This window comes from Emiliania huxleyi, assembly GCF_000372725.1.
Source record: "Emiliania huxleyi CCMP1516 unplaced genomic scaffold EMIHUscaffold_27, whole genome shotgun sequence".
NCBI lineage: Eukaryota > Haptophyta > Isochrysidales > Noelaerhabdaceae > Emiliania > Emiliania huxleyi.
Genome location: NW_005200011.1, coordinates 298,552 through 319,063, shown reverse-complemented (window position 1 = coordinate 319,063; position 20,512 = coordinate 298,552). Strand labels below are relative to the sequence as shown.

Below are 20,512 nucleotides of genomic sequence, written 5' to 3'. Positions count from 1 at the left end.
TGCCGCCGCCGCCGCCAACGCTATCGCCGCCTCCCGGTCCGGCACCCCCTGTGACACCGTCACCCCCCCTCCCTTCCACCATTCCGGACGGCCTCCTCCGTTGTAGCCCCCAACTGCCACACTCCACCACCGACCTCCCCGGGACCCCACACGCCGGCCCCGGGGACCCACGCCACCACCATGGCCCACGTCGCCCTCCCGGGCCCTCACCCCGCGCCCAGGCTCTTCTTAGCTCCGCTCGGAGCGTCCTGGCGCCGCCTCCCCAACCGCTGCGGCCCACGCGGCCGCCGGGCGGCGCGACGGCGGCTACCGGCCGGCATAGCCCTTCCAGCGCCGGCCGGGGGCTGCGGCGGCGCGCGGCGCGCGGCGGGCAAGCTGCCTGCTGGCGGGCGGCGCTTCTAGTCGTGATTTTAGTGCCGCGTAGGTCGCCCTTCGGCCACTTCTCGGGCGTGCGGCCGCAGCGCGGCGAGAAGGCGGCACGCTCGGCCCGCTGGCGGAGGTGAAGCCCCCCAGAGCGGGAGCTGGCGGGCCGGGGGCGTCGGGCGGGTGCGCGGCGGCACCCATGCCACCGGGACGGGCCGTGGTGGCCCGTATGGCGGCCGTGAAGGGCCGTTTGGTGCGCCCCGGCGGCCTCCTGCACGGCGGCCGCCGGGGCCGGTTTGGACTGTGTTGGGGGGGGTGGAGTGGTCCGGTGGCCGGTGTGATGGTCGTTTATCACCCTCCTATCACCCACTTACCGCCCCCGGCCGTGGGGGCCTCTCCAGACGCCGCCATTTATGATTTCAAAGGGTCCTGCCGACGCTCATCACAGTGCGGCGGAGGGGCCGGAGCCGGCGCCGCGGAGGACGAGGATGGCCGTGACGGACCGGGACGAGCTCTGGGAGGTTCAGTGTCAGTGAGTATATTGTAGAGACCACCCATGTGCACAATATCTTGACTGAGAGCTAATTCTGGGGAGGCGATGCCGGGGCCGTACAGCAGCTTGATGGTGCTGCGCCGGCGTGCGTCCCGCCGGCCGCCGGGGCCGGTTTGGACTGTGTTTGGGGGGGTGGAGGGGTCCGGTGGCCGGTGTGATGGTCGTTTATGGCCCTCCTATCACCCACTTACCACCCCCGGCCGTGTGGGCCTCACCGGACGCCGCCATTCATGATTTCAAAGGGTCCTGCCGTCGCTCAGTCCGAATCACAGTGGGGCGGAGCCTACCCTGCCCTCTCTTGGGTTGTCTGTTTTCTTTCTTTCTTTCTTTTTAGGGGTCGGTTTTTGGGAAAGAACGACGAGAGTGGGACGACCGCGAGGTGGCATGAAGGTTGCAGCGAGAATCGGCGAGAGACTGCGAAGAGAGATAGGAAGAGGCGGACGCCCAAGGGCGGGCGACGGCTAGCGCACCACACCCCTCTCCTTAAAATCCCTGTGTGGTGGCGGCGTGCCGTTCTCCCATCCCTCCCTTGGGTTGTCCGTGTTCTTTCTTTTTTTCAGGGTCGTTTTTTTTGAGCCTGGGTGTGGAAACACGGGTAGCGACAGCGGGATTTGAGGCTGCGGAGTGCATGCCCCCGTGTTGGGGACACGTTTGGGAGCATGGGAACTGCAGAGATCACAAGATCAAACTTCAACCACGATTTTTTCTCGCTTTTTTCGTCCCCGGGAGACGGCGTGCCACAGCGTCTTCGCGGACTCGACACAAAGCGGCCGTCGCAGATGATGGAGCGTATCTAGATATCGCAACAGAGCTTCAGAACGCCCTGTCTACTACGCAGGAGGTGCCTGCGCACCATGAAATCACGGACCAGCTCATGGCAGCCGCTGACCCTGCGGACGGCTCCACGAGCGTGAACCCGACGTCAAAAACCGCTGCGACGGGCAGCAGTCGCAGCGGTGAGGCTTCCGCCAACACTGATCATCGCATCTCGTCTGTTAAGCTACGCGTTATTGCCCTGTTCTGTGTTCAGGTGTGCGGGCGGCTGCTGCCGCGGCGAACCGCAAGCAAGTTCTCGCCGCCGCTACCGCTGGTCTCGCCGCCGCCGCCGCTGCAACTGTCGCTAGCCACACTGCTACGGTCGTCACCAGTCCTGCCGCCGCCGCCGCTAGCCTCGCTGCCATTGTCGAAATTGCTGCTGGCGCCACCGGCCCTGCTGCCGCCGTCGCTGGCACTGCCAGTGCCGGTGCCCGTGCCGGTCCCGGCGGGAGCCGCACCACTGGCGGGAGTCGGCGCGGGCAAGCCGACAGCGCCACCGCTGTACACCCACATGGACCAGTCCATTGGCTCGGCCGGTGGCCACTCGGGCACTCGGTGTACTCGGTGTCACGGAGCCGACGGTTACACCGTCGGTGGCCACTTTTTTGGTGGCCACTCTCTCTCTCCTCCTCCTGTCCTTTTAGCTTACTGGGAGAAGAGGGAGAGGGGGTTGTGTTCTTCTCGAGGCCCCTAAGGGCCCGACGCGCGGCGTGATAGCTCGGAAGCGAGCTTTGTCTCTCCCTCTCTGGGGCTCGGTGCACACTGACTAAACCGAGTGGCCACTCGGTGGCCACTCGCCGAGTGGCCACTCGGTGAACGACCCGCACCACTGGGGATCAGAGGGGGTTGTGTTCTTCTCGAGGCCCCTAAGGGCCCGACGCGCGGCGTGATAGCTCGGAAGCGAGCTTTGTCTCTCCCTCTCTGGGGCTCGGTCCGCACACTGACTAAACCGAGTGGCCACTCGGTGGCCACTCGCCGAGTGGCCACTCGGTGAACGACCCGCACCACTGGGGATCAGAGGGGGTTGTGTTCTTCTCGAGGCCCCTAAGGGCCCGACGCGCGGCGTGATAGCTCGGAAGCGAGCTTTGTCTCTCCCTCTCTGGTGCTCGGTGCACACTGACTAAACCGAGTGGCCACTCGGTGGCCACTCGCCGAGTGGCCACTCGGTGAACGACCCGCACCACTGGGGATCAGAGGGGGTTGTGTTCTTCTCGAGGCCCCTAAGGGCCCGACGCGCGGCGTGATAGCTCGGAAGCGAGCTTTGTCTCTCCCTCTCTGTGGCTCGGTGCACACTGACTAAACCGAGTGGCCACTCGAAGTGAAGTTCCTCCGTCGTTTCGCTTCCTATGGTCCGACGCTGCGCGTCGCCGCGCCCGACGCCCACGTGCCACAGGCTCCAAGCTCGCGCTGGCTGACAGCGATCCGTGCCCAACACGCGCAGGCGCCGCCGCCACAGAGCTGACGCAGGAGTGTAACGCGCGTTATCCGCTCCACTTTTGGTAGAGGAACCCGTGACTGGTGGTCAACCCATGTGCCACAGGCTCCAAGCTCGCGCTGGCTGACAGCGACCCGTGCCCGACACGCGCAGGCGCCGCCGCCACAGAGCTGACACGCAGGAGTGTACCACGAGTGTACCAAAAGTGTACCGCTCCACTTTTGGTACGCTTTTGCAGAGGAACCCGTGACTGGTGGTCAAGCACATAGCGGAGGAGGGTCTATAAGGGTCAAAGGCGTGTCTGGAATGACAGCAGTGGCGAAGAGTATGAACCTGATCTGGCTGCGCGCCTTAGAGCGCACCACCCACCCTGAGACGTTTACGTTTCGTCCCTTTGGCCGCAGGCGCCGCCGGGGAGTAGCCAGCGCCCCTCCCAAGCACCTTCCCGGCGGGCAGCGCCTCCGTAGCGGTGCTGGCGGCCCCTGCGGCTCAGAGGGACGACACCACCAAGCCGGCCGGCACCGCGAGTGAGTCTTCGAAGGCGCGCGCGTCCCCTCGCTCCCCGGCCCGCCGCGTCTCTCTGACAACCCCTCCCCCTCCCGGGCCAGGCGTGCATCGGGCGTAGAAAATGGCCGCAGAGCGCAGCCTCAGCGACGCAATCTCTTCCGCCTGAGCGGTGGTCAACTCTCTGGCGGGGCTCGGGCCCTCTCCGGCTGCTGCGAGCTGCGCGATGCGCGTCCCCTCCGCCGCACGGCCGTGCCCCTGGGTCCTCACCCTCCGACTCCGCCGCAGGACCGGTCTGGCGACCCAGGACGACCGCCTAGAGCAGCACCACCGACCCTCCCGAACCCGTGGGGGGCGGGGAGGGCCAGCGAGACGTGAGAGCCCCCCTCCCTCCCTCTCGCGGCGCGTCCCCTCCTTCCTCCCCGCACCCCGCCACCCAGCTCGCCGCCCCGTCGCCGTCGCGAGTCAGCCCTCGGTCAGGTACTGCCAAAGGCGGCTACGAGCATTATCGTTGCTACCAGCGCCACCGTGCCGGCGCTGGTGAGCTCTGCGGCCCGTGTAGCGGCCCCTTAGCCCGTCGCCCGGGCACATGGCGCCCTCACGCCGCTCCTCGCCTCCGTCTCGCAGGCCAAAATCGTCGACGTCGCGTCGGCACTCTCGACGGCGCGCCTGGGCTCGTAGAGGCGGCCTGGGCGGTGTAGGGTGGCTGGGCTGCTTCCCTCCCGCGGTGTACCAAGCCTCGGGGGCCGGGGAAAGCATCTCGGGTCGCCGAGGGGGCGGGTCGGACGCCCGATCCGGCTGCTGGCCGGAGGACATCGCCGGCTCCGCGATTTTGGGCGCTCCAGGCGACTCCAGCCGAGCCGAGCGGCGCCATCTGGTAGCTGGGGCCGCAGGGTGGTCGGGCTGACACCGTATGCTAGTCGGGGTGGATTGTCTAGGGGTGTAGAGGTCGGCAGAGTGTCCGTTTGTGCCCACACCTGAACGGCTCTGCCGCTCTGGTCGGGAGCCCGCCGGGCCGGCTGAGGCTGTGTGTCCGTCTGCTGTGGACCCAGTGATGGCCTAGGAGCCCTTCACGGACGGTTTTCATGCTAACACCTAGGGACCGCGTGGGGTGGGCGGCGAGCCGCGCATCGGCCGACAATGTGCCGGTGTACGCGCGTTTCACGCTAGCACCAGGGGGCGCACAGCAGCACGGATAGCCGTTGCTGTCTAACATTAATCGATCTTCCGATCTAGCACTCATCGTGCTGTAACTCGCTATAAGTAAATAAATATATCAAACGGTTACCCAAGAGTCAAGGCTCAAGTGCTCCGCACTCTTCCCCCCAAATGATCATTAATAAGGTATTCGGACAAGGCTGCACTCGCCGCCTGCTGTACTCTGACTAATATCTCCGGCTGTCAGGCTGTCAGGTGCTGTCAGGTAGGTGATTTGTCGGGCTGTTGGGCACTCTCTGATAGGCACTGCCAGTTGCCTCAGAGTCACAGCCCCCGCCGCCGGGGCGCGGGCATCGGAGAGATCCAAGTCTGAAGTCACTGCGAGAGTCGTCTCCAATTCACAATTCCAAGATCGACGACACACAAATCACAAAACCGTCTCTCGGTCTCGCGCTTGCTCTCTCCGCACTGCGGCTCCCGCACACACGCCACGGCTCACGCTCTCCAGTGAGCTCGCCTCGCCGCTGGTATTAGGGGCCGCGCTGCCGGCGCCGAGCGTCACCTGCCTAGCCACGTCTCTTCCTCTAACGAGAGGAGACGCTCGGCGTCCGGGTAGCCGTCGTACTCGACCGCATCCACACGAACCCTCCTCTGCGAACCCAGGATCTCGACGTGCGTGCCTTTCTCGACGACAGCGTGCCCGGCCAGCCTCGCCGTCGCGTCCAAGCGCAGCCGCTCCACCGCGCCTCCTGCGACTCCGCGGGCTGCCGCAGCACGTAGTGTCGGCTGTACTCAGCCACGCCCGCGAGGACGTCAGCCGCTCACTGTCTACATTCGCCTCCCTGGCCCATGGATGCAGCCGAGATGCAAAATCCCTCCGTTCCCCCTTTGGACGGTCCCTCCCCTGTCCAATCTTCTGCATTCCTCTTTTACATACATAAAACTCTCAGGGCCCGTTTTGCAGGACCTGAGTCGCGCGAGGGTTGCCCGCCCCCTTGCCCCACCATCTTGTGTGTGTGGAGAAGCTTACCTTGCCTTTCATGCGTATATGCAACATTTGCCTCCGCACCCTGAGCTCTCTACATGAACGCGAACTGCCCAAATGAGCGCTCCTGCCCATCGCGTCGGGGTACGTAGGGCGAAGCCACAGTTTCCGGCACAGCGTCCGGCGTTATCCACCTACGACACCCGAGACTGGTCAGTGGTGCAATGAGAGCGTGACAGGGGGCACAGCAGGCGCAGCACCTGCGACAGATGCTCTGCAACATCCGGCAGCGAGGGGAAGCTGCCGCGAGGGCTGGTGGGGCCCCACCCCGCCACGAACCACTGCGGGGCGAAGCGCACACTGCCGGCGGCCACGGTGTCCCGCGTCGTCGTTGAGATTGAGCGCCATCGCGAGAGGCACCACTCGGGCATCTGCTTGTAGATCAGTTCTTTGATTTTGGGCGGCAGCGCGACGAACTCCGAGTGCGACCGCACAGACAGCTGCGCCATTTCTCCGCCGGAAGCCTGCATTGTGGCGTCGGGCTCGCCGGAGCGCGGCCTGCGGACACGTGGCACGACAAACGCAGATACCGACAGCAAAGCGAGCCAGCCCGTACTGGTCGGGGCCCATGGCAGTTGACTCTCAGCCCGAAAGCGCCAAACTCGGGTGTACAAGTTTGCAGGGCGGATACTCGTACTCGTAGCTCGCGGTTTTAGACAGAATATTTCTTAAACTTGAAAATATGCTGTTGTGGGTCGCCGGCTTTCGCCAGCCTTTGCAGGCATCCTAAGTTCGGCGGCTCAGCCTCCTCTGTGCCAGGGATCGCGCGGGGCGCAGCACGCCCTGTGTCGTCTGCACGAGATCCTAGTCCCTGGTTCACCGAGGCGCCCCCTACAGGGAGTCAGCTCAGCCGCGTTCCTTGTAGTGTGATGCCTTTAAGTCTTTAGGTATTCGATGTGCTAGCTTGTGATGCCTTGACAAACTTGATCTCTCGTGTGTGAGCCGTCGCCTCTTCTGTGGTGAGGTGGTCGAGTCCCCCTCTCTTCTTAATTCGTCATTCACTCGCCTGCTCAGTCGTAGTCTGCCGTAGTAGTCAATCGTCCCCAGGCCCCGCTGTGCTCTTGGAATGCAGCGTTGCGCGGCACAGGCAGTGCGGCAAGAGGTGGATGCTCGGTCATCATCGCCTCCGTGCTTGTCCCTGCAGCCATACTGCGTCAGTTAGCACCGTAGGCGAGAGCACGCCGAGCACCGCACTCGTTGCAGCTGCCGAGGGCTGCACGCGTAACTGCTGGGAGCGCCCGCGAGAGCGCGCGATGTTTTCTCTCTGAAAGAAAGAGGAGGCCTAGCGCGGAGCACAGAAAATTACGCGCACCAACTCCAATTAGAACTCCACTTAAAAAAAACAAAGGAGCGTCAAATTATTAGCTGGGCTCATAAGTACTCCTGTCGAGTCGCCTGGGCAAAGTCCGACAACGACAGCTTGCCGGGTCAGGGCTGCTCGCCCAGCCACGCATCGAGTGACGACGAGCAACCAGCAATCCTGCTCCTCGACGACAGCACATCGTCCTCGCATGCCAATCAGAGAAGGCAGGCAAGCCATCCCAGTGACTCCCGATCGACTGACAGCGAGCCCTCGGCTGAAGCTCCTGGCAAATATTGCGCTATCGCTAGTTGTTGCGCCCTGCGAACGACTACGGTGTGCCTCAACCCACGGCCGCTCAAGCCGGTGTCTTTATTCAAGGTGGTGCGTGGCAGGAACGACAACGATAGTGGTGGCGCAACTTCGCCGATCCCGTTCACTGCATGAGAAGGCTGCACAGAGCGCAGTATGAGCTCGGGCGTTGGTCCATTCAGACTGCGGGGGGCAAATGCATACGCCACAACTACGCTCCAGACCGCGCTGCTGATCCGGCAAATTGGAGGACCTCGTGCCTCTCGGCTTCTCCTATGCGTGATGCCAGCAGAAAGACGCTGATTCATTGTCGGCGTATACACGCCGGCCAGGAGCGGGAGCGCCAGAGAGAAGCCAAAAAGCATGACAAGCAAAGGATCTCTCTAACGCCGCGGTCAAAAGAGACCGACGGACCTTGAATTTCGGCGGCGCCGAAATTCACACAAGACTGTGAACACACCCACAGGACGCCGAGTACAAGACAATACGAAGGGAATGTACTCAGGCAGTCAGGGACGGGTGAATTCAAGAACATACTAAGAGCACCTAAAGGGCAAGGCATAGCTGTGAAGTGGTCTCTCCACTGACAGACCCCCTCGTGCATTGGCCTGCAGGTGCCCATCCGATATTCGGGGGAAGCAGCGGCAGGTCATAGTGCAAACAAAGGGGAGAAGCACTGCCTCATGTTATAGTTCTGTAAGTACGGCCTGTAGGCTCCTCGGAGGCGGAGCAAGCCTCGGCATGTTACATGAAGCGCCCTTGCCAAAGGAACGCAACACTGGGAGTGAGGAGCACGCCCAGCCCTTGTCTCTTGTGGCATCGTAAAGACCCAAAATTTAGGAGCGGCTCGAAGTCGATAGAAAGAAATCCATATCGTTGGACAGGGGTACAACGAAATCGAGCGGCTGGGAATCTGGATGCCAAAGGTGCAGCGGAAAGAGATTACATCTTTTTCCAGAGCGTCCCATTGATACGCTCGTAGTGCCCGTTGATCGGGAAGGTGAGGTCGTTGTCGAACGAGTCGGGCGGGTAGTGAGGCAGCCCGATGCAGTTCCGGTACGGTGCCCCACCCTCCACCATCGTCCGGTTGACGAGGCGGGTCAGCTTCGACGGTGGCGCATGCGCTGAGGCTAGGCAAAGCGCAATTGACCGTAAGTCGTCGACCCGTTGGCAAGACATATCGATGTCGTGGAGGGGCGGCCGGGCGATGTTCTCCTGCATCCACAGCTTGGGAGGATACCATTGCGTGACGCGGGTGATCAGGTTGCCGAAGTACACGCGCCCGTACTCGTCCCGGAGGCAAATCCAAGGTGCCAAGCGGACGTGTCCTGTCCGTCCGTGGTACAGGAGGACGCAGTCGTTGGCATCGACATTGTGTGCAAACCAACCAGTGTTGAACGGCGCACAGATGGACGCGTTGGCAGGAAGACCAGAACCCCGTAAAAGTCGTAACGTTCGTATGACTTCTTTTCGATGCGCCCCATCGTCAGCCGTCGCCCTCACTCATGCGCGACCCCTGGCGGTAAAACACCATCATGTCGCCTTTTCAGCCGACAGCAAGCAGTTTTTGCCCATTTTCGGTCATCCGTCATCAGTAACCAGCCTCCGGCGGGGCCCCCCGCTACCATCCAAACCCGAGAACAAAGCGCGCCTCCTGCGCGCCTCTCCGAGGCGCTGCGCAGATGGTCTACGAATCATAGAGGCTCAAGTGACAAGTCCACACACACACGCGCGGGGGACACACCGCGGTCACCCGCGGGTGCCATCTGCCATACACAAAGCATTACTCTCACGACACACGGGGATCGGGTGGAGCGGCGGCGGCGGCGGCAGTGGCACGCGCGGGCGGACGGACGCGGACGGGGCGGAGCAGCGACCGCCTGGGCGGACCGCTGCTCTGTCTGCCAGAGCGCGCCGTCTGTGCGCAGCTCGAGCGCGGTCAGGTGCACAGGGAAGCGTGGCGGCGCGGGGAAACGCGGCGGCGGTGGCGAGCAGGCGAGCGGCCCGCGCGCGGCGAGGCGGACAGGTGATCGGCAGGCGGGTGATGGGCCGCAGTCGCTCTTCATCGGGCAGTCGAGCGGACGGGCGTCGGTCAACGCAAAGAGGGCCGGTGAGGCCGGCGAGATTCGTTGCGAGATACGGTTGGCGCCCAAACAAGTTTGGACGCTCTGGGGACGCGCCGAAAAACCAACTCGATGGAAAGGGGGCTACTGGGGCGGCCAATTCACACCTCGCGGGACTACTTATGTTTTCGTAAACGTAGTTGTGGCCCCCCGCTACGTCGCACGAGTGCAACTGGGTAGCGGGGGGCTAAAATATCTGAAGATCTGACCGGGGGATTCTCCCCAAACCTTGCTCAGCTGATCCAGCCTGGGGGGAAGGCCAGCCCTGGGCAAAGAAACCAGTACCTCAACCGGCTTCCCTGAGCGTCACAGCTCGGTGATCGCGCCGGCCGGACGGACACCACTGTAACGTCCGTTCCGGGCATTTGAACGCGACCTTCGGGGGCAAAGACATGGGCTCTATGGCTCAGACTGACTCCTCTTGGTCCCTTCTGATGGCCTAGGCCACCTGGGCCTTACCCGGGGCTCTAGGGGCCGGACAGGGTTTGCCCCCCGAAACTGGCATGGGGAACCTCCACACGTCTCACACTCGGTAAAATGCGCGCTCGTGCCTTGCTGCTGCTCGCCGGCTGGCAATTTTGCGAGGCGCTGCAGATCGGCGGCAGCGCCTTGCGCAGCGGCGTGCCCAACGCGCGCGCCGCCCCGCGCGCCTCGCCGCCTCTGCTGCTCGAGGCGCTTGCTGACATGGTGGTCGTCGAGCTGGACAGCTCACCCGCGGAGTCCGCGGGCGGGATCCTGATGCCCACCGCCTTCTCGGACGACCCGAACGACTCACTGGACGCTTTCAAGCCCAAGGAGGTCAAATATGGCACAGTGCTCCACGTCGGCCCTGGCCGCGTCTCAGAGGGAGGCGAGGCGCAGCCGGCGCCGGCCCTGGCCGCCGGCATGCGCGTGGTGGTGGCCCCGGTCGACGGCATGAAGGTGGAGCCCGACGGGCCGAACCCAAATGAGAGCGTCTTCCTCTTTAAGGCGACTGAGGTGTGGGGAGTGTGCGCTGGCTGAGACGACAGTGTGCCGGAAGGAACGAGCCGCCGCCTAACCGCCCGCCCTCTTCCTGCGGCGCCCGCGCCGTGATTCAGGTAGTGAAGTGTGGGCGCGCCGCAGAGTAAACTAGAGATCTGCTGCGCGAGAGGACCGAGGTGCCGAGGTTTTATATATATCTGCGAGGTTTCGGTTTTTACTTAATAACCGTGCGAGGTCCGCGCTATCATGTACACGAGGGTCCACGCCGCGCGCGTGGGCGGAGCGCGCGTTCGAGCGCGTGGCCGTGGGGCTGTCGCGCGTCTGTCGCCCGCGATGCTTAAGATGAAGAGCAGCCCCCACGCGTCGCCGCAAGGCCGCTCGATTTGGCCGCCTTCCGTCCCCCTCGTGCCTCAATGCTGCCCCCCCCCCCCCCCCTTGTAATCATAGACATTAGTCTGAGGGTATCCTAAAAGTTCGGCAGATTTGGGTCAAAACGCTAAAAGCACTGCGCGCAGTAAATTTGGGGCAAAACGACAAAAGTCACGGCCCGACCGGGGCAAAATGGTAAAAGCCGCGCGCCGCCTGCGCGAAAATTTTGGACATTCTACTCTCCGGCGGCGCTCGCGGCGCTCTCCAAATACTCGCTCACTATAGCGGCGTGCAACCGGCGGCGCAGCCACGCCTTGTTGCCCGAGAGGGCCTCGCCACGCTCGCCCAGCTCCTCCTTGAGCTCCACCACCTTCATCGACACCAGATCCTTTTGGACCTTTCGCATCGCCGCCGCCGCAAAGAGCCCCTCGAGGCCCCGGGCTCAGCCTCGGATTTAGCCAAAGTGACCCATCGCGCAGCACATGACGACCGCCCACCGCTTGTGCAAGCGTGATCACTCGCTGCTGCACTGGCTGCTGCTGCTGCACTGGCTGCTGGTGCTGCTGCACCTGACCCAGCGCGTGTGAAGGCACTTGCCGAGGCTGCGGCCGAAGCGGTGTAGGCAGACAACGATGCGGCGTGACGGGCGCGCGTGCGGGCGGAGTGGCGGACGCTGCCGTCAGACGAGGGGTTGCTATCATACGCAAGCACGATATTTACTGCATCATGTTTGACATTCAATCAAAATTTTGCACGGCCCACTCGAGGATGGCGAGCCGCGACTCGGCGATGCTTCTTGCGGGCGGACAGGCGCAGTTGACGAGAAACGAGTGCGTAAGGTGAAAGAGCCCGAGGCTGCCGACGGTCGCGTGGTCCAAGAAGCCCGCAAGCCCACCGAGAGAGTCGACTATCTTGCTGGTGATGACCGCCTCGGAGGCCGAGGCGGCGAGCGGGGCGCCGACGCGCACCGCGTCCCAGATCGCGACGCGGACATACGCGGGCACGACGGCGAGAATATCCTGCAACCGGTGCACGTTCCAGTCGCGCGCCTCGGCCGCCCCGGCGCCTGCGCCCGCGAGCCAGCCGCGACCGGCGACGAGCGCGCCGACGGTGGGGTAGGCGCCCTGGTCGATAGCGAGCTCCGCGCCGCTGAGGCCATGGCCGAGGTAGACGCGGAGCAAGTGCGCGCGGAGGAGCGCGATCCAGCACTTGTCGACGCCGCCGACCAGCATAGGTCCGCTCACCACCTGCGCAAGGGCGGCCTCCGCGCGCGCTCCGTCCTGGAGCGGCCGCGAGTCGGCACTCCACGGAGGGACGGTCCCAGACTGGAGCCGGTGCAGGCACACCTCTACAAATAGCCGCCGCATGCGCTCGCCGAGCAGAGGCAGCGGCGGCTGCTCTGGCCGCGTGGCTGCTGCGGCGAGTCGGTGCACGGCTCTAGCCACGTCGTCCGGGTCCGAGCCAAGAGTGGCGCGAAGCCGATCGAGCACGGCGGTGATGAACGCTTCGGGATCCACGGGCGCGGAGGAGTGTGTGTCCCGCGGAGTCAGCATGCAGTCGCCATGCCAGTTTCGGGTCGCAAATTTTGCCGAATGCGGATTTTGGTAGTGTCGGCGGACAGCCGGCAGCAAGAGAAACCGCAGTGAGCGGACCGCCACTGCTGTACAAGACTCTAAAAGTCCGTCGGCCTAAAAGACGCCGCGGACAAAGGAATTTCGGCGCCGAAATTCCACACATGACTGTGAACACATCCACAGTCTACTAAGAGCATAGCCGTCTACTTAGAAGCACCAAAAGGGCAAGGCATACCGGTGTGAACAAGTCTCCACCGACACCCCCTCGTGCATTGGCCGTTGGTGCTTATCCGACGTCTCGGAGTAGCAACCTGGCCGCAGGAAATTAATTGCATACGGTCTGTAGGCTCCTCCCTCGCTCGGAGGCGGAGCAAGCCTCAGCATGTTACATGAAGCGCCCGTGCCAGAGGAACGCAACGAAGGGAGTGAGGAGCACGCCCAACCCTTGTCTCTTGTGGCACGCTAAATACCCAAAATTTAAGAACGGCTCAAAGTCGGTAGACACTTCGAGCGGCTGGGAATCGCGTACCAAATTTAGCAGTCGGAGAAGAATGGCTATTTGAAAGATGCAATGTTGAAAACAGCCTTCAGGAACGAGTGGTAGCCATACTTGTCTCCAACCTTCGTGAGCGAGTCGGCTAACATGTGCTCGGACTTTGTCAAGTGCACATACGTGTAGTTGTGCAACACGCAGTACCGCATAAAGTGAAGCCAGCGGCGAAAGTGTTCGGTCTTGCGGCTGACGCCAAGGTTCTCGGACAGAGGTGGCAGTGCTGAGTGGTCGACAATGTGAGGGATCGGCAAGGCGGGCAGCGGAGTCACTTCGCCAATCAGGTGCCGCAGGTAGATCGCCCGCTTGCATGCCAAGGCACCGGCCCCAACTTCGGCCTCGGCGGAGGACAGCATGACCTTGAGTAGTTTCGACTGCCAGTCGATGGCCGCGTTGGCGAAGAAGATGACGAGGGTCTATCAGATGGAGGCTAAACATCCCCTCCGGCTACGACGAGATGCACGTGATCTGGTCCCCACTGGGTTGACCCGTCTCCTGAGAGGGAGGGTGTAGAGGATGTAGAGTGTAGAGCGCTGTAGAGATGTAGAGATGTAGAGCGCTCTGGAGCGCTGTAGAGCTGTAGAGCTCTACATCCGCCGCGGGACGATGTGGGTCCGATGTAGAGCGATGTAGAGGCGCTCTACAACGTGAAATCTCTACAACAAACTCTACATCATAAGCCGCGAACGAGGCACGGTCGCTCTTCGACATGAGGCGCGCGTTGCACTTGCCAGTGCTGGCTGCTGCCCTGGCCTTCTGTCTGCCCGCCCAATGGGTGGCAGGTGCCTCTGCTGCTGTGGCATGCCTCACGGCTGCGACTGGCCGGCGCCTCGGCGCGTCAGCTCGGCTCGGCGTAGCGATCGTGGCCAGCGCAACTCGCCTGGACTCAACGCTCAGCCAGGAGCTCCCGCACGCGCTGGCGAAACATGGCGCATGCAACGCGCAGCAATGCTCGCCTCGCCTCGCGCAAATGCGACCGTCCTCGCAGCCGACAGCCCACCGCCTGCTAAAGAAGCACAGCGACGAATGCGGCACCGGCGACGCATGGCAGGCTGGTCATGACGCAGTCATAGGGTGTTGTGTGCCGTCAGAGTGACTCTCTGTGTGTCAGGGATAGTCAGGGCCGTCCATCAGAGCTCCAGTAAGCTCGGAGACACCCCATTAGCGCGGCTCGACCTCTTTGAGTTACTGCCTTCCCGGCGGTTTGGCTGTATATAGAGCCTCTACAACAAACTCTACAACAAAATCGCGCTCTGCATCGCTCTACATCGGACTCACATCGTCCCGCGCCGGATGTAGAGCTCTACAGCGCTCCAGCGCTCCAGAGTGCTCTACATCTCTACAGCTCTACAGCGCTCTACACTCTACATCCTCTACTCCCTCCCTCACGGCCCGTCTCCAAACTGAATTAAGACTGGGCTTGCCCATCCCGGAGTGGTTCGACCCCACACAGCACACAAACCCGGAGGGGTGATGGGATGCTGTCGCGGCGGTCGCAGGCCCAGTGAGGTAGTGCGCCAGACTATCCCGGATCCTGCTGACCAAGCTCCTCTTGTAGCTCGATCGGTCACACCGCCATCGCCGTCGGGGAGAGGGGGGACGACACTGCTTCGGCAGCGTGCACCTCGATCCTGTACCGTGTTTGTTATGACCCCCCCCCCCATGAACACTCCAGTGAGGGAGGGCGAGACGATCGGGGGGTCCCGTACCATGCAGAATCGACCCTATCCGGGGTCAAGTCACAAGTGCTCAAGAGAGGCGACTCGGGTACGGCGAACTGTTTTCTCGCTACAGGAGGGTAGCGGTACGGGGCGCCGGAGAGCCTAGCGGTATCGGTACGGCGTATCGGTCGGTGTGAAGCGGTATCTCGTCCGCGCCGCCTGGGGAGGCAGCCTCGGTCATCTCAACTCGAGGCCGTGGCCACCAAACTCGCGCTCGTCGACCACCTTGAGCAGGCATCCAACCACGATGCCCGCCTTCATTTTAGCGCATGCGTTACGCATAGCCCCATAGGACGTATTTTCTTGTCAACAAGGCTGTGAAGAGTGAAGTGCGTTTAAAAATTCGTCTTGTCCTTTCGCCTGCGGAAACGTTCAGGGACCCCTAGATGTGACCTGCTGACCGACACATGGATGCCGGCAACTCCGACGCCACTGCGCCCTCCAGAGTGGGCGAACAGGTGCGGATGTGCGGGGTCACGCGGATCGTGCAGTCACGACCCCGCTGCCCCGACTCCCGACAACGGTCTCGGCGGCTGCGGTGAATGCGAACCACATTCTGACGCCACCCCGACCCCCAACGCCGCCCCCGACGTCGTAATGTCGGACGCGTGCAGCTCATCCGTGGAAGTGAGTCCGGAGGCTGCACTGCAGGGGCTCGTGGGCGCACTCCGCGCTCGCCACAACCCTCCGCCGGGACAGCGCGCCGTCACGACCAATGGCTGGAAAGCTGTCGACGAGCTCGAGCTGATTATGCGTCGCTGGCGTGCAACACTGGACCGCAGCAAAAAGAGCGAGGTCACCGTGGGCAAACGCAAAGCCGACACGTGCAAGATGCACTTCTCGCGGCTCAAGTCGGACCTGCGAGAGCGCATGCCGTCTCAGCTCGTCGAGGCCATCTGCAATGTCACCGCCGAGCAGCTCAGCCCTGAGCGCGTGCGAACTGCGGTGATGGAGTGCACGGACCCCGACGAGAGCAAACGCTCAGCGGCGCTGAAGGCGCGCATGGAGGAGCGTGGAGACGGTGTCGACGACTCGCCGGCCGATACAGACGACGACGTCTCGACTGCTATCAACCAGTACCTCTCAACATGCGACCGGAGCAGGAGGGGCAGCGCCGAGCCGTGGACGGAGCAAGAGGACCGGCAGCTGCTCCACGCCTTCTGGGTCTCGCTGGAGGTCCCCACTGCTCCGCTCAAGTCGGCGATGATCATGTCGGTCTCGGGTCCACGGAGCGAGACCGCGATGAAGCGGCGTCTTAACCAGCTGCGCTCGCGGCTCCCTGCCCACGTCGCTGAGCGGGCGCTGCCATCTCGCCAAAAGCAGCTCCAGACGTCGCGCTGGCTCGAGCTGGCGGAGCGATGCTGCAACCCGCAAACACGGCCGAGCGGGCCGCAGCAGAACGATGCCGCCGTGGCCAAGGCGGCGCGCGCTGCGATCGCCGACGACGAGAACCTCGACGACGCCGGCAAGCAGGCGCTGCGGCGCGCCGCTGGCAGAGTCCCGCTCCAGCGGCTCCCGCTCTCTGGGCTCGCCGCGAACCACACGGTGCCGCCGATGCGCATTGAGGAGGGCTCGGTCGTCCCGCTGCAGCAGCGGGACGGCAAGCGGATCGACCACGGGCGCGTCCCGACCGCGGCGCAATACGGGCCCTCGGCGAGGCAGGTGCGGATCCCGGAGAAGTGGCATCTCCGCATCAACGACACCCGCTTCTTCCTCCTCGACGCAAACTCGGATCTGGCCAGGCTGAGGCACACAACGTACAACGTGCTCGACGTCCAGAGTGGCACCTCGATCGCCGACCTCCTCTCCAACGTGAGCGCGTGGCTCGACAGGTGCCAGCCATAGTCCTACCCGAGCCGCCCCTCGCCGTCTCTCTCATCCCGCCCCGGCCCGTGACCCACAGCTTCAAGCCGTTCGACGAGGACGCCATTCGACGAGGAGCGTGCAAGGAGCCGGAGACCGCGTCCCTCTACCTCGTCTACGCCGAGCAGACGGTCGAGTCGCCGGCGGCGCTGCAGTACGTGTCCGAGAGCGAGACGGCGCGCTTGGCCGACCTCTTCAACTCGACGTCGAAGATCCTCATCACCAACGTGCCGCACAAGGACGTCCTCTTCAAGCTGCTGCCGCCCGCGGACGACCCTCCCGACTCGTTAACCGTGCAGGAGGCCAGCCCCTACGTGCCGCTCGCGCAGACGCGTCAAGGGCTGCGTACAACCCACGTCCGGACGCCGAGGAGCACAACCGGATGGCGACCGACCTCGACGCGCACATGACCTCCGCCAGCAGCTTCACGCCCGGCTCGCGCCTCGAGTCCATCGACGACGCGCAACAGCGCCAGCTTCAGCGCTCACTCGCGAAGATGAACGAGCTCCCGCTTCGCTGCTGCTTCCAGTGCGCCACACACCGACCCGTTCACTCGCGCGCGCCGCAGCGCCGCCCACCCCAACCATACAATCGACTTACATGATGCCCGGCCCACAGGTGCGGCATGCTGAACTACCCCTCGAGCGGCGACATCATCCGGGTGAAAGACATCAGACAGCGTAGCGGCTGCCGTGCGTACAGAGTCTTCAACCACTACATCGACAAGCTGATCTCCGAGCTGGTGGATGGCGGCCTGGAGGAACAGGAGGCGATGGACCGGGTCTTCCTCTGCCGTCGTGATGATTCCGCTGTCCTTGCTGGCTGCGAGGTCTACGCGTGCACGACGTGCAAGGCCAAGTGCGAATACAAGGTGAACGGCGTGAGCAAGTACGAGCAGTGCAAGTACAAGGACTACGACCTCTTCGACGGGCACTCGGCGCGGGGGTACACCTCGATCGGCATCGGTGAGGAGCAGCGGCCGGAGCTCGCCGCGCTCACCATGCCCGAGCGCATGTCCCTCGCCGTGCTCAAGGTGCCGCCGCCGCACAGCTACCCGACCGCCGCGCCGCCTCCACTAGCTCCGCCCTCGCCACACTCCTCATCCCTGCCTCGTCGCCCTTGCCTCTGCAGATGTTCGACGCCTCCTTCAAGGCGTACTCTGGGCCAGGGCTCAGATGCGAGGATGCGGCGAGCGCTCCGCCTGCTCAGCATGTCGAATCCGCTCGTGAAATCGACTCTGACGTGCCTGGAGCGCGAGTTCGACCAGCGGCTTCTTACAAGGGCATGCGTGCCGTCCTGACCGATAACAAGTCGGTCAAGGACGACTTCGTCAACGGCTGTGTGGGCGTGATCGAGGATGTGTACGTGCAAGGCGGCTGCGTAAAGCTGGTCTTCTTCCGTCCGGACAGCTACTCGGCTTCGAAGCCACCGCTGCGCGTCGTGCCGAAGGAGGAAACCGTCAACGGCATCAAGACAGTGGGCACCGCGAAACGGCTCCAGTTTCCGATTATCCCGGCCCACTGCGTCACGGTCCATCGCGTTCAGGGATCGACCATGACCGGGAGCGTGCACGTGCTTCTCAACCGCGAGTTCTTCGCGCCGGGCCAGGCGTATGTCGCTCTGACACGCGTCACGACTCTCCGCCAGCTGCACTTCTGGTGCCTCAACATGGACGCCTTCGTGGCGCACCCTGGAGTCGAGAAGCAGTACTTTCTGCTGCGTCAGCCCGGACGTGTGCTCACCCAGGCAGTCGTCGACGCCTCCCCCCCACAGGTACGCGCGAAGCTGCCGCCGATGTCCAAAGTCCTGGCACTGCAGAAGCGCGGGCGCGCTCGCGAGCCAGCAGTGCCACAGGTCTCGGGAGGCGCGGGCCCTAGCGGCGCAGGCCCTAGCGGCGCAGGCCCGTCTAGCTAGGTGTCTCGCATACAGGAGAACAAGATCATCACCATCTGGTGGCGTGGGCGAGGTCGGCGCGAGGCCGGGCTCGCTCACACCACCACGATTAAATAAATTCCATCCATCCTCTCTGAGCGTAGCTCTTCCGTTGCAGTGCGCGCCCGCCCCGTGCCCAGTGTTGCACGGAGCTAAGTGCCTCGCCGCCCTCGCGCAGCTTAGGCGCGACGTCCAACCATGATTCAGAGCTGCCGGCATGCTCCAAACTTCAGGAGAGAAGGCCTACATATTATGACTGCATCCATGAGCCTAGTGCATGAGAGCTGTGGAACAGGACATTTCACAGTTGGCTGCCACACACCCTGAGTTGGCGCACACATAACTCAAGGCCACATCCTCCCTGTCGCCCCCCCCAGCACTCCACGGTGCCAAGGAGTACAAACAAGGGCACAACAAACAACAGACGACAGGAAGTTTGATTGCAACACGCAGCCACGACTCTTGCCCTCTTCGCGCAGAAATATGCACATCCAAGACGGCGTGCGCCCACCCTTGGAGCATAAATAAATAAATAGAGCAGACATCTCCAGGAGAGATGGGCGACGCACGAACACAGAGGGACAGTGCGCACCCCGCCCTTGGAGCAGAAAGAAAGAAAGAAAGAAAACAGGCAACCAAGGGAGGGATGGGAGAACGGCACGCCGCCACCACACAGGGATTTTAAGGAGAGGAGCACACCTTGGAGCAGTTCGATGAGAAATTCTTTTTTCAACCACGATGCCCGCCTTCATTTTAGCGCATGCGTTACGCATAGCCCCATAGGACGTATTTTCTTGTCAACAAGGCTGTGAAGAGTGAAGTGCGTTTACGTGAAGAGAGCTTCTGAGGCAGCCTCGGACGCGACGAGTTGAGATGACACTGAGCACTCGGCCGATCCCCCGGCGTGTACTCGAATTACTCGGCCCGACACTAAACACTCTGGCGACACGAAACTACGTCAACGCGATCCACCAAGCCACGACTCTTGCTGACACACACGCGGGTACAATGAAAGAACGCACACTGCGCGTCCTCTTACGGTGGGCCGAGGAGGGGGTGGAGGTGCTTGCGGTACTTAATATATTAAGTACCGTGCACAGGCGACAAGGCAAGACTGACCCGCAGGGCGCCCGCAGCATCAGCATACCATGCCCGAGCTCCTCGTGCGCCTCCTCCTCGGACTCCTCTTCGTCGCCCTGCGCGCGCAGTTCTACCCGCTTCTCAAGCTGATGGGCTACCGCCGCTTTGAGCCGCAGCAAGGCTCAGTGCTCGTGACGTGCTGCACTAACGGTCTGGGCCACTTGCACCAGATGGAGAGGGTGCTTGCCGTCCTCGAGGAGGCGGGCGTCGACTTCCCAGTCATCGCGCTCGCCAAGGAGAAGAAGGTCCCGTCCTACAAGCTCGTCGCGCTCAAGCATCGCTTCCCGCACGCTCGGTGAGAGCAGTGCCACAGCAACGCGCATCTTGGGTTGGCGGGCTCACGCCCTCCCTTTCCCCCAAGCGCATTTTCCCCAGGCACATCCACCCTCTCTACGCCCCGCCCTCCTCCAGGTTTGTCGATCTCGACTTTGAGGTGGACTATGACAATGGCAAGTCGTTTAAAAACTCGGCGATCGTGTGGAACGCCGCAAAGACGGCGCGCCGCCCACGCCACGGCACCCCTCTTCCCCCCCGACCGTCCGTCCCTTGCGCGTCGGAGCCCCTTTGAGAGCCTCGAATGCCGCTTTGAGAGCCTCGAATGCCGCCTGCGTCCCGACGCATCCGAGCCTCTCCAGGCGGGTACGCGCTCCGTCCAGCTCTCGCGCAAGGTTGCCGCCCTCTTCAAGCAGTACCGCCCCGCATACTGCCTCTCCTTCTGGGAGCCTGCCGTCGCCTCGATCATCAACGTGCAACGCACTGCGCGCCATTTCCCGCGACCATGCCCCCCCCCC

The 20,512-nt window shown here is 63.2% G+C and overlaps 5 protein-coding genes across 5 annotated transcripts in view; 3 read left to right on the top strand and 2 right to left on the bottom strand.

Annotated features, from left to right (window-relative positions):
* Positions 1–3,064: 3,064 nt before the first annotated feature.
* EMIHUDRAFT_450533 (hypothetical protein) lies at positions 3,065–4,352 on the top strand (the record flags this gene model as incomplete). The annotated part of the gene is made up of 5 exons (XM_005776965.1): positions 3,065–3,173; positions 3,572–3,708; positions 3,776–3,933; positions 4,152–4,211; positions 4,299–4,352. Coding segments are annotated over 2 exons (172 nt in total), but the record flags the coding sequence as incomplete, so codon positions are not given.
* A 1,556-nt stretch (positions 4,353–5,908) lies between these two features.
* EMIHUDRAFT_206609 (hypothetical protein) lies at positions 5,909–6,444 on the bottom strand (the record flags this gene model as incomplete). The annotated part of the gene is made up of 3 exons (XM_005776964.1): positions 5,909–5,941; positions 6,075–6,338; positions 6,409–6,444. The coding sequence occupies 3 exons, from the start codon at positions 6,442–6,444 to the stop codon at positions 5,909–5,911; spliced, it is 333 nt and encodes a 110-aa protein (XP_005777021.1).
* Positions 6,445–10,131: 3,687 nt separating this feature from the next.
* EMIHUDRAFT_435394 (hypothetical protein) lies at positions 10,132–10,818 on the top strand. The gene has a single exon (XM_005776963.1). The coding sequence runs from the start codon at positions 10,147–10,149 to the stop codon at positions 10,609–10,611; it is 465 nt and encodes a 154-aa protein (XP_005777020.1). The 5' UTR covers positions 10,132–10,146; the 3' UTR covers positions 10,612–10,818.
* Positions 10,819–11,653: 835 nt separating this feature from the next.
* Positions 11,654–12,536, bottom strand: EMIHUDRAFT_435391 (hypothetical protein). The gene has a single exon (XM_005776962.1). It carries the CDS (start codon positions 12,492–12,494, stop codon positions 11,679–11,681), a length of 816 nt encoding a protein of 271 aa, XP_005777019.1. The 5' UTR covers positions 12,495–12,536; the 3' UTR covers positions 11,654–11,678.
* Positions 12,537–19,445: 6,909 nt separating this feature from the next.
* Positions 19,446–20,512, top strand: part of EMIHUDRAFT_421456 (hypothetical protein) — a 3,217-nt gene continuing 2,150 nt past the window's right edge. Inside the window, exons 1-3 of the mRNA XM_005776961.1 lie at positions 19,446–20,016; positions 20,133–20,217; positions 20,357–20,467. Of these exons, the coding sequence (XP_005777018.1) occupies positions 19,730–20,016; positions 20,133–20,217; positions 20,357–20,467 (483 nt within the window). The 5' untranslated portion in view covers positions 19,446–19,729. The remainder of the gene's footprint in view (positions 20,017–20,132; positions 20,218–20,356; positions 20,468–20,512) is intronic.